Below are 13,652 nucleotides of genomic sequence, written 5' to 3'. Positions count from 1 at the left end.
CTTCTTTTAAGCTTGTCCACACTGATGTTTGGGGTCCTTATCGGACTGCGTCTACTTTAGGATTTCAGTATTTTGTCACTTTCATTGATGACTATTCTCGATGTACTTGGTTATTTTTAATGAAAAATCGAGCTGAGTTATTCTTTATTTTCCAGAAATTTTATGCTGAAATCCAAACCCAGTTCAATATTTCTATTCGTGTGTTACGCAGTGATAATGCCAGGGAATATTTTTCAGCCCCATTTACTTCATTTATGTCTCATCATGGGATTCTTCATCAGTCTTCTTGTGCTCATACTCCTCAACAAAATGGGGTAGCTGAATGCAAGAATCGACATCTTGTTGAGACAGCTCGTACTATCCTCCTCCATAGTAATGTTCCTTTTCGTTTTTGGGGGGACGCTGTTCTTACCGCTTGTTATTTGATTAATCGTATGCCCTCCTCTGTTTTACATGATCAGATTCCTCATTTCCTTCTTTTCCCTCACCAACCACTTTATTTCCTTCCTCCTCGTGTCTTTGGTTGTACTTGCTTTGTTCATATTCTCACTCCTGGACAGGACAAGCTTTCCGCCAAAGCCATGAAGTGCCTCTTCTTGGGATATTCCAAACTTCAGAAGGGTTATCGTTGTTATTCCTTAGAGACTCATCGATACTTTATCTCCGCTGATGTCACTTTCTTTGAGGACTCACCATTCTTTTCCACCACTTCTGAGTCTCTTTCTGTTTCTGAAGTCTTGCCCCTTCCCATTGTCTCCCCCTCTGATGTTGTGCCTCCTCGATCACTTCAGGTTTATCATCGTCGCCCTCGTGTCGCTGCTCCTCTCCCTTTTGCTGAGGCACCTACTGACTCACTTCCTATCCCTTAGCTTCTCCTGCCCCGACTTTGTCTTCTCCTGATGATTTACCCATTACTATTCGGAAAGGTACTCGCTCTACTCGTAGTCCTCATCCTATTTACAATTTTTTGAGTTATCATCGATTATCTTCACCCTATTCTGCTTTTGTTTCTGCTATATCCTCTGTTTCTCTTCCAAACAGCACCCATGAAGCTCTTTCCCATCCAGGCCGGCGACAGACAATGGTGGATGAAATGGCTGCTCTGCACTCTAATGGCACTTGGGATCTTGTTGTTTTACCCTCTGGTAAATTTATAGTTGGCTGTCGTTGGGTCTATGCAGTTAAGGTTGGTCCTGATGGTTAGGTTGATCGCCTTAAGGCCCACTTAGTTGCTAAAGGCTACACTCAGGTTTATGGTTCTGATTATGGTGACACATTCTCTCTTGTTGCCAAGATTGCTTCTGTCCGCTTGCTTCTCTCCATGGTTGCTATGTGTTCTTGGCCTCTTTATCAGTTGGATATTAAAAATGTCTTCCTTCATGGTGATCTTGCCGAGGAAGTTTATATGGAGCAACCTCCTGGTTTTGTTGCTCAGGGGAAGTCTGGTTTAGTGTGCAGGTTACGCCGTTCTCTATATAGCTTGAAACAATCTCCTTGAGCATGGTTTGGCCGTTTTAGTTTTGTTGTTCAAGAGTTTGGCATGCTTCGCAGTACAGCAGACCACTCGATTTTCTATCATCATAACTCCTTGGGGTAGTGTATTTATCTGGTTGTTTATGTGGACGACATTGTCATTACAGGCAGTGATCAGAATGATATTCAGAAACTAAAGCAACATCTTTTTACCCACTTTCAGACCGAAGACTTGGGGAAACTCAAGTATTTCTTGGGAATTGAGATAGCTCAATCCAGTTCCGGTGTGGTCCTTTCCCAAAGGAAGTATGCTTTAGACATCCTGGAAGAAACTGGTATGTTAGACTGTAAATCGATAGACACACCTATGGATCCGAATGTCAAACTTGTACTAGGACAGGGGGAGCCTTTAGAAGACCCTGGGAGATATCGACGGCTCGTAGGTAAATTGAACTATCTCACCATTACTCGTCCAGACATTTATTTTCCTATAAGTGTGATAGCCATTGGGATGCCGTAATCCGCATTCTTCAATATATCAAAAGTACACCAGGTCAAGGTGTGTTGTACGAGAACAGAGGTCATACTCAGGTTGTTGGTTACACAGATGCAGATTGGGCTGGCTCACCCACAAATAGACGTTCCATTTCAGGGTACTATGTTTTTATTGGAGGTAATCTAATATCTTGGAAGAGTAAGAAACAAGATGTAGTGGCCAGATCTAGTGCTGAAGCTGAGTATCGAGCTATGGCTTTGCCAACATGTGAACTCATATGGCTGAAATATCTTCTTCGAGAGTTGAGATTTGGAAAGGATGAACAAATGAAACTCATCTGTGATAACCAGACCGCATTACATATTGCATCAATTTAGTCTTTCATGAAAGGACCAAACATATTGAAGTTGACTGTTACTTTATTAGAGAGAAGATCGCATCAAGATGTGTTGCTACAAGTTTTGTTAATTCAAATGATCAACTAACAGGCATCTTCATTAAATCTCTTAGAGGTCCTAGGATTAAATACATTTGTAACAAGCTTGGTGCATATGACGTATATGCTCCAGCTTGAGGGGGAGTGTTGAATATAATGAATTTATAGTGTACAATCTTTCCTTTTTTTTTAATATAGGTCATATGTATGGTAGTTAGGACTCCTAGCCTTGTATATATATATTTTCTCAATTGTAAGTAGAAACTACATGAATGAGAATCAAGGTTTTCTTCTCTCTCTCTCTTAACAGTTACCTTTATTGATGACCATACCAGGGTGTGTTGGGTCTATCTTCTCAAAGGAAAATTTGAGACCAAAAAGATTTTTAAAGTTTTCCAAAAAATGTTTCAAACACAATCTCAGGCCAAAGTGTGTATCCTAAAAATTGACAATGGAAAGGAATACTTCTCCAAAGTATTGGGAACCTACCTAGTGGAAAATGTGATTATCTATTAATCATTATGTGTTAATATGCCTCAACATAATGGGATAGACGAGAAAAAACTATCATTTACTTGAAGTTGTGGAAGCCTTAAAGTTTCAAATGAGGGTACCAAAACATTATTGAGGTGAAGCAGTTTTGGCAACTTTATACTTAATCAATCGTACGCCAGCTCAAGTGTTAAATTTAATACTCATCTTAATACCCTTAAACAATCTTGTCCCATTTCCAACTTTATTTGGTCTCCCATTACTCCTAAGGTTTTGGGGTGTGAGGTCGTCGTTCATGTCCACAGTCAAAATTGGAGCAAGTTAGACCCTAGATCCATAAATGCTTCCATCCTCCTTCTCGGAAATGCTTTGTTTCTATGGATGTTACCTTCTTTGAAGGCAAACCATATTTTACCCAAACTTCAGTTTAAGGAGTAGAGTGGAAGATCGGTGTTGGTCTGTTCTACCTATGCTAATGCTTGAGAGTCCTTTGCTCGTGAGTCCTATACCTGTGCTATTAGAGAGTCAAAAGAGGGAAAGTGTGTTTGAGAAAAATGTCAATTGTGAAAGGGAGATTGTGCCTATTCCCAATCAACCACAACTATAGGTGTACACAATAAGGAATAAAGAGGTTGAAAATACTCCTCAATATGGCCAATCCCTTACTCCTAGCATGGTGGAACTAAACTCTAGTGAGTCACAATTTGATTCTTTCATTGATCAGTCTGATCTTAATCTGCCTATAACCTTTATAAAAGGTGTTAAGTCTTATACTCAACACCTCATTGCCAAGTTTGTCTATTACCATAGACTAAATTCATCTTTCAAGGCCTTTACTACTAACCTTTTCAATGTGAATACACTTAAAACTATACAAGATTCTTTAGAAAGTCCAAAGTGGAAAGAGGCAGTGAGGGAAGAAATGAGGGTCTTGCACAATGATCAAGCAATGGGATCTTGTAGAACTACCCCATGGCAAGAACGCGGTAGGTTGTAAATGGGTGTTTACAATAAAATTGAAAGCAAATGGAAGCATTGATAAATATAAGGCCAGACTGGTAGCAAAAGGATTTACTCAAACCTATGGGATTGACTTTCAAGAAACATTTGCACCAGTAGCCAAGATGAATATAGCATGGTTCAAAATATTGGCCTAATCGTATTAGTCTCGAACTTTTTTGCGCCAAGTCCGATACTCGGTACCATTTTCAACACAAACCAACCTAAGAACTGGTTAAACTTGGTCGCCTCGGTTAAGATTCTGAGTGGACTTGATCGAAATTACGAGTTCAATTGTTTAAGATCTAAATATTCTCAGATTAAACCAAAAAAAAAAAAAAAATTTCCTTTCAAATCACAACAAAAGGCAACCAAAGCTGAGAAATCTCTAATAAGTATGAGAAATTCTCTTAAAAATAAAATTTTTTTCAAGACCCATAACCATGAAGGATAAGAAGAAGAAGAAAGAACGTCGTGTCGATGATGTAGTTGTGGTGACCAACCGATGAGAAACATCACATTCTTTCATCGATGAGGATCTTTGCACGTTGGCGTTGCCTCTCTTTGCTCAATCTACATAGTGTTGTTTGGTTGTGTACTGCAGAGAGGTTTTTACCTCCGCAAATCGGGTATCCCGTGGTGTGAATAAGTGATGTTTGGGATTGAGAATTAAAGAAAAGGGCTTAATGTATTGTTTTATATAAAAATGATTTATTATTTCAAATGTTCATGTATTTGCATCATTTTACCTTATATGCCAACGGTATTTGGAATTGGAAATTTGAAAATTAGTATTTTATATATTAAATATGATATGAATGACTTTAATTTAGGTAATATATTATTTTACATGGAAATTGTATTATATAAGATGTATTATTTTATATGTTAATTTATTGTTAATAATTTAAGAAATTATTTCATTTATTATTATGTCAATAATTTATTATTAAGTTTATTAGTTTCTTAATTCATTTAATTATATTAAAAATAATTTTTATAATTTTTTGAACCTCTTAAGTATCTTATTTTGCATATCGCCCGATACCGAATCGAGATGCCGATATCGCGATTTTGAACCATGGAATATAGTGTGGGTACTTCGATCTCTTATAGCTAATTTGGAGTGGCTACTACACTAGTTAGACGTAAAGAATGCTTTCCTCCGTGGTGATCTATAAGAGGAAGTGTACATGGAACTCCCTCTGGGCTTCTAACAAACCTTCAAAAGAAAAATGGTCTATAAACTAAAGAACTCACTCTATGGTTTGAAATAGTCTCCTCGAACATGGCTTGAGACATTCACTAAATCAATTCACAAGATAGGATATGTTCAAAGCTAAGGTGACCATATTTTGTTCTACAAGTTTGTGGAGGGAGACAAAATTACAATTCCCATCATGTATGTTGATGCATGATAATAACTAGTAATGACTTGTTGAAATAAAGCAGTTAAGATAGCTACTTGCACAAGAGCTTGAAATTAAAAATTTAAATAACCTCAAATATTTCCTTGGAATTGAAGTTGCTAGATCAAGAAGGAGAATTTTTTTATTACAACAAAAGCACGTCTTAGACCTCTTGAAAGATACAAGCATGTTGGAACGCAAACCAGACAATACACCAATAGATGTAAACCACGAAATTAGAGTATCAACAAAATGTATTGCAGTTAATAAAGAAAGCTATTAGAGGCTAGTTGGTAAGTTAGTTTACTTGTCACACACAAGACCTGATATTGCATTTGTTGCAAGTGTTATCAGTCAATTCATGCATGCTCCAAATGAAGAACACATGAATGTTGTAGTAAAAATATTGAGGTATTTAAAGGGGACTATTGGGAAAGGTCTCCTATTCACTAAGAATAGTCACCTAGAGGTTGAAGCCTATTCTAATGCAGATTGAGTAGGCTTCATAACTGATAGAAGATCTACTTCTGGGTATTATACCTTTATTGGAGGAAATTTGATAACTTAAAAAAGCAAAAAACAAGAAGTTGTGGCCAGATCAAGCGTAAAAGCCAAGTTTAGGTCTATGACACAAGGAATTTGTAAACTAATGCGACATTGAGCAGGCTCTATAATTGATAGAAGATCTACTTTTAGGTGTTGTACCTTTATTAGAGGAAATTTGATGACTTAGAGAAGCAAAAAAACAAGTTGTGGCTGGATCAAGTGTAGAAGCCGACTTCAAGTATATGACACAAGGAATTTATTAACTCATGTGGCTAAGGTCTCTAATGCATCAATTAAAAATAGCAAATGGAGGGTCTATGAGGCTATATTGTGACAACAAAGCAGCTATTAGCATAGCTCACAACCCGGTTTAGCATGATAGAACAAAACACATTGAGATAGACCAACATTTCATCAAGGAAAAATTGGATTTATGGATTAATTTGTATACCATTTATCTCAACAAAAGAACAATTAGCAGACATTTTCACAAGACAATATTTCAATCCATAATTAGCAAGCTAGGAATGATAGACATATTTGAACCAGCTTGAGAGGGAGTGTTGAGGATATTATGTTGATACTATTGAAAAGATTACTTTATTTCCTGCTGTAAATGAGACTTAATTATAGATATTTTTGTAATGTACTCCTAGAGATCAGAATGCAATTAGGATAGGCTAGCTCCTAGCTGTTTTTCCTTATTTGGCTCTACTAAGTCGAACTATTTTGTATTATTTAAAGTATTGTACTCATTCAGAAAAGTAAGAATGAAATTTTCCTAAGCTTTCTTTAACTTTCTTCATAGAGCATTGTGTACTTTTTGGAAGGATTTCTCATCCTTCTTTGTATTTAATATTTCATTGCAATGAAATCAATGCTTCTTATTAAAAAGAAACACACACACACCAACTATTAAGCAAAGGTTCAAAAAAATCCACCATTTTGGTAATATCATCACTAGAACATCTTCAACAACCCATACAAGTGGCTTGTTCAAGCTTGCCATCCTGACTAGAGAAGTCAATGGCTGATTCCAAAAAAAAATAAAAATTGATAGGTAGAAGCAAATGCATTAAAAGTGCTTAAAACGCGCCTATAGTATATACGATGTATACGAGGCCAAAAAAAGGGGAGGGATTCACAAAAACAACACCCTCATCTCACTTACAACCCAACCAATCAATAAAATCAAATAAAGACAATGTGCTAAACCCTAAATGTACCTTGAACCACTCTAAAAACATCTACATGAAGGAGCGTAAAATAGCATGGTCTGTCAAATCTAAATCTTCAAAGGCTCTTCGGTTTCTATCCTTCCATAGTATCCAAAATAAACATAAAGGAGTCGTTCTCCATACCTTCTTTCTTTTCTTCCCAACAAAGGATCCCTACCAGTTAAGGAAGGCATCCTTGATTGAGAAAGACATTACCAATTAAACATTAAAAAAAGCAAGGAGAAGGTGCCACAACAAGGTCGCCTTTGGATAGTGGAGTAGGATATGGTTTGTTGACTCTTCTTCACCTTTACACAAATAAAATCTGCTTGGAAGACACCAACCCCTCCTTTTTAGCTGATCTAGAGTTAGAATTTTTCCCAAACCTCTTCTTAAGCAAAAAAACTGACTCCCTGCTAGGTAAGAGTAAAAGGAATTCAATGTAAAGGTACCTTCCTTTGTTAACTGTCAAGCCATGACATCCTCAACGCCTTTTCTGATCACTTGCCCTTGCAACCTTGATGGGGAAAAGCCTTTTAAAGTTTATTCAAGGAAGAAAGAGAAGACCTAAGTAAACTTTAAGTATGATTAATATAATTAGAATTTGAGTCATGATAGGTTATTAGAGTCCTAGTAGAATAGGTTATTAGAGTCCTAGTAGAATAGGTTATTAGAGTCCTAGTAGAATAAGTTATTAAAGTCCTAGTAAACTTTGGATTTCTTAGAGAAGCCTATAAATAGGCTAATCAATGTAAATCAAAGGGATGAATTTTGATGAATAATATTATACTTTCTTTCATTGCAAGGTTGCAACCCTCAATGGTGAGACTCCATTGATTTTCTTCTAGGTGAGACTCCTAGAAGGCCTTAGTGAGACTCTAAGGTTTTCCATCTTTTCTTCATTGTTTCTTCTTTCTCTCTATTTCTTATCTTATAATTTTCTCTACCATAAAGTTTATTCCTTGTTCCTCTCCTTACACCCTAAAAATAAAACCCTAGCCCACCTACCCTTGAGTGTAGGCAACCATCCTAGGGTTGTCCTACATCAAACCTATAAGCAACTCTTCCATCTCTCCCAATTCCTAATCATTTACTTGTCTTGTGAACATTGGGTTCCAACAACCCCCTTCCCTAACCTGATCCCACATTTGGTCTACCCAAGCTTCTTTATCATTGGCAATTGAAAACAATGTTAGGAAAGTCACTGCCAGAGGATTCTCTCCACACCACCTATCATTCCAAAACCTCACCCTCCCACCATTTCCTTACCTTAAAATCAAACCTGTTGTTGAATTCCTTCCTCCCATGCCGGATTGCCTTCCAAAGACCCACCCCATAACCTTCCCTCAAAACTCTGGAATGCCACCCCCCTTCTTCCTCTCTGTACTTCCCTACAATTACCAGCTTCCAAAGAGCCTCATTCTCATAAGCAAATTTATTTGCTTCTGAAAAAATATTACGAAAGCACCTACAGCTTGCTTGTTTCAAGGCTAATGGCTGTAAATATTTGGTTTACAAACTCCACAAGGCCTTCAACAAGATTCCATCCTTAATTTGAAAATGACACCTATATCTAGGATATACTGCATGGGTAGGTTTACCATAACCAAATAAGATAGAACAGTTGATTTAAATCATATTAGATAACACTTCACCATATTTGTCCTGACTCTGCAATGAATACAAATAAATATTAAGGGACAGGAAAGTGTATGACAAACAAGGAAGCAATGCTTGTACCTTGATTTCTTCCAGAAAAGAATCCAGAGACGTGTTTTTGCTTGGTACTTTGCTAAGCCTTGTGAATACAAACTGTAGAGAATCACTGGACAAATCACTTTCTTATGGAATTAAGAAAAGCACATCATACAAATATTTTTACAGAAAGTTGTGTCTATAAAAAATTAGTTTTACAGAAGGTCATGGCTACTACAACGGCCAATAAGGGTCTTCAGTGGAAATTCTGTGGATGAGTCAACAATATCTATGAAAAAACAGAATGGCATTCATAGAAGTAACAACCTGAACATTCCTCCTGGAAGCAATCAAGACAACTTCCTTCAGGTTCTCCAGATCAACATCTGAAACTTCAGAGAAAATGCATCCGACCTGCTAACGAAATTCTTTTAGAATTTTCCAGAACCTTCTAACAAAAACTGATCACAGCATGTGTATGTGTGAGTGATTATCATATATTTTTCCAGAAATAGGAAAAAAATTAATTTTATATCTTCAGAAGTAGAAAACTAGCAAACAACTTTTTCACCCTTGCATGTTAACAAACTCAACTAGAAAATACGTGCAGATACTGATGTCCTGAAATTGCTCCATATGCTAGTTTACATCTTAAGAAACCAGTAAACACCAAATCATTCCATATAAAAGGTAAAATTATGATTTCCATCAGAAGGTGAAACCTGATTACAAATATTGAAATTAGCTACTCAATGTTATGAAATTCACCTAGAAGCAATGGGGGCTCGAAGAATTACTTTCAATAAAGCTTATTTGGATCACAAACAGAATCAATTAATTCTGGTCCAATATGATGATCATAATTGAAGTATGAAATCATAAACAATCATAAGAGGCAATGGATGTACAAGGAAAACCTGTGCGAGATCAGAAACTACAAGCCTTTGCAGCTTGCTCCACAATCCACATGAGAGAAAAACCAAGTCAAGATACAACACTTACCAGACATGAGATCTGTGATCCACTCATGGACTTACTCCATGCTACCCACTCTTAAACACTTTCAGCACTTGATCACTCTCATGAATCTTCCTTGAACTTGCTTCAAGGTGTAAAGCCTCTCACAATCATGAATTCACTCCAAGATGCCAATCAAACATTGGCCCAGTTGAATGAAGAGAGTATGGATGTGAATTTTACAACTCAATGATTAAAAAGCCTTCCCCAAAAACTCTCTAATTTCTTTGCTTCTTTAACTAGCCAAATGAGGTAGTTAGAGCTATATGAAGACGAATATACTCCAGCAATCATAACTGAGTGAGATCATGATGACATTAGGTACAAACTAGAGTTTCAAAACAACATGATTTAAGACATCGCCTGAATTGTCTATCAATCAACCATTCTGGCTGTGCGTTATTTCACACTATTCCCAAAATCACCCATCTAGAACAATCAATCAAGCCATTCGAGTGTGGTTGACCAATCGTCTGATGTAGCAAGTCTCTCAGTTTCCTCAAGTGATGGATTGACTCCAAGATGGATCAATTGGTCTCCTGAAGAAATCTGAAAACAGGTCTTCTGAAATGCCAGAACTGCTCGTTCTGTACACCCAACCTATAGCTAAGCTTGGTTTAGTCGATTTTTGAGTAAAACCACACCTATCATAGTCTAGTTTACAATATCTTCAAAGACCTTGGGATGAAGTACCATGAACTTCTTTGGCCTTTGATCATTGAGTAAGTCCATGACAAGATAATTATCAGTCACTGATTTGGTTTATTGAAAATGGAACAGAATTTCCAACTTAGACACATAAAAACATTAACATGTACATTGGCCAACTTAACAAATCACAACCAAAACTGCAACAGGAAAAAAAAGAAAAGATCAGGAGATTAAAGAAACCCTCTATGTAACACTCACAAGAATGACAGAAGCGTGCTCAGTTAAACCCAAGTGCTGCTGCAATGCGACCTTGCAAACAGCTTTCCCCATCATATTATCTGCAGTATAGTTTTCTGGAAGAAACTTGTCCCTGGAAGGATCCCAGGTGAACTTGTCAAATCCGTAAGGAGCAATTAGCAATTTGTCCCTACAACCAAATGTAAACAAGAAAAAAACTAGAAGAATTAGAAAGTTGCAGTATTAAAGCAGCCTCAAATAATGAGAGAAAATTAATGTTTCTGAACCAATCAATTTTTTGTACCAAGAACATCTATTCCATTTCAGTTTTCAAAGAGGAAAAAAATGGGGAATACAAAAAAAAGTTTCATAAAACATTCAAAGGCCCAAATTCATAAACAGCATAGAAGCATGACTTACTTGTGGATGGTGAAAGTGGATTCCAACCCATGACTCAAACTGTGAATAATACTCGCTTTTGAATGCATGGATGACATTATGACAACTTTATTGGAGTAAACAACTCCACCCTGCAAGTTTTTGGAATAAAACCCAAGTGATTCCAAGCAGCCAAAAAAGTTAAAGATTCTAATAAAGAGGGAGTTTGCATGTTGACAATAAGCATCAGATAGTGGATGAAAAGGTATAAGACCTACTTTAATGGCACAATTTTCTACAAAAATAGAGACTGGGATTTGGAGGAAATTTGCAAAAATATGATGAAGATGTGAAAAGATATATGGTTATGTGGCAGATTTGTAATGAGTTACTTGCAACATGGGATTTACATCCTATTTATGTTGAATATAATTTCATCCTTGAAAATATGCAGCCAATTTCACCTAGGTTTGATTTGCTCAGTCTCATGATTCTGGTTATTTCATTTAACTAAGGTGTGGTAAAAATTCCTGAAAACATATGAAGTTCACAGTTTCTCAAAATGATGGATGGATGGCACAATAATCACCCAATGCTGGCCACAGAGTAACAATTCGCAAGATGGTAGATTATATAACAATGCCAACCATAGAGAGCACACACCTATATAACAGGCAGAAATGTATACCTTCAAAATGTTGGCAAGATGGCCCTTAGTGTTATCTTGCAAACGATCAGAGCGGTGGAGCCTAGAAGAATCAAGTCCACAAAGTGCAAGCTTATCAGGTTGCTCAAGACACTAAAAGATAAATAATAAATCATTATCACTAAGATGGCTAATGATGTCAAGCACAAAATGAAGAAATATGTAAATTCAGGAAAGAATGTCATCACCTGAGAACCAAAGTCATGGCATGTTAACATTATTCTAGTACCTCCAAGTCCCTACATATTTCAAACAAGAACATTTCTATGATGAGAATGTTTCCAACAGATTAACATTTCTTTTTCCACAAATCAATTGTCAGAAGTGTTAAATAAAAAAAAGAGATATATACAACAATGTGATGCATTACTACGTGTCAAATAAAAAATTCATGTGATATAAAAGAAAAAGTTTTGAAACATAGACAATTAACCATTTTCTTAAGTTCTACAATTAGTAGAATCCACCAGAGCTGAGCTATTAGACAATAGTTTTATGAAGGTTCATATCAGTTCAAGGTAATCATAAATTCATAAACGGATAACAGCCAATATTTACCAGGAAGTTTGTGTTTTCCCCAAATATGCATATATTTCAGCAAAAGAGTATAATACAAAAAAGGAAAAAACTCTTCACATGTTTGAATTTGGTTTAACAAGCAAGTACCACTCCTATGAAAGGATGTGAAAAAAAGTAGAGAAATTCTCAATGATGTCATGCTAAAAGGCAAATGCCCAACTGTAGCACAGCACAGTTTAAATGGACCAGTACTGTCAAAGGATCAAACAAGGTGAGGCTTTAATTAGACATATATGCATTGAGGCTTCTCTCAGCATCTACCTCTTAGATGAATCAGATGTAGATACCTTCCTTCCAAAATTGGGGCAATTCTGTATAAATTACATACTTCTGTAACTGTTGCCTGTTTGCTCAAACATTACAAATACAACTGCAGTTTTTAAAATTCATTTAGCTCCTATTTAATATTAAAGTAAGTCAATGTCACTAAATTACATTAAAGGTACTTTTGACTGCTTTCCAACAATCCAAAATCCACATTGAGTTTTGGACTGAAAGGTTTGCTTTATAGCTTTTTAGCCCTACAATTTCTTAGAATTTCACATTGATAAATTGTTTATCAGCTTTAAATTGATCACAAGGTAAATTTGTTTCTTCAACTTTGGTTTTAGACCAGGTGGCATCTAACACAATTAATTATTAGAAAAAGTATAGATACTCTCTTTCTATTGATTGCAAATTCTTGCCTTGAATAAATTCATCTATCATGATACTTATGCCAATGAATTCATGCATACACCTTGAGACGCAGGTGGACAAAAAGCCTCACCTTCATCCTAGCTTCTTGCATTCTAAAACCACATTTAAAGGAGAAGAAGTCCATTGAGGGGATTTGGAATCTATATAGTGCAATTTCCTAAAGAAAATACCTTTAGAAACACGGCTACTTTCACTGCACCTAAAATTGAAAATAAAGAGGTGTTTAATAAAACTGAAAATTAAGTAATAAGAACTTGACAGTTGAATTATAAGTAATATAAAATATAATTAACAAATTTCTAAAAAGTGTTCAATATCATCTTAGATTTATATGTCAGATTTAATTTAATTATTTAATAATAGAAAAAATTGAAATCTGAAAATGGCTTATTTTACAATTTAATCTTATACTCATGAAATGACATATTTTAAATATTCTTTCCAAATATTGTATGAATAATATATTAATATTAATTGACACAAATTACTATATGGATTGTTCCCTAGAAAAATTAAAACAAATAAATAGTTACAAAAATCCTAAATAATTGAAATAGCTAAAAAAAGTTCAAATAATTGAAATAGTTACACTTCTTGTTTTCTGATTTTTTTCAAATGATAG

The 13,652-nt window shown here is 35.8% G+C and overlaps 1 protein-coding gene across 3 annotated transcripts in view; it reads right to left on the bottom strand.

Moving 5' to 3' along the window:
• Positions 1–13,652, bottom strand: part of LOC100233139 (probable starch synthase 4, chloroplastic/amyloplastic) — a 38,193-nt gene that overhangs the window by 6,724 nt on the left and 17,817 nt on the right. For all 3 annotated transcript variants that reach the window (XM_059737686.1, XM_059737687.1, NM_001303084.1), the window contains 6 exon segments: positions 11,941–11,991; positions 11,735–11,845; positions 11,089–11,198; positions 10,690–10,858; positions 9,091–9,177; positions 8,809–8,880 (listed from right to left, as the gene is read on the bottom strand). In XM_059737686.1, the coding sequence (XP_059593669.1) occupies positions 8,809–8,880; positions 9,091–9,177; positions 10,690–10,858; positions 11,089–11,198; positions 11,735–11,845; positions 11,941–11,991 (600 nt within the window).

This window comes from Vitis vinifera, chromosome 7, assembly GCF_030704535.1.
Source record: "Vitis vinifera cultivar Pinot Noir 40024 chromosome 7, ASM3070453v1".
NCBI lineage: Eukaryota > Viridiplantae > Streptophyta > Magnoliopsida > Vitales > Vitaceae > Vitis > Vitis vinifera.
This window is presented reverse-complemented; position numbering and strand designations above follow the sequence as displayed.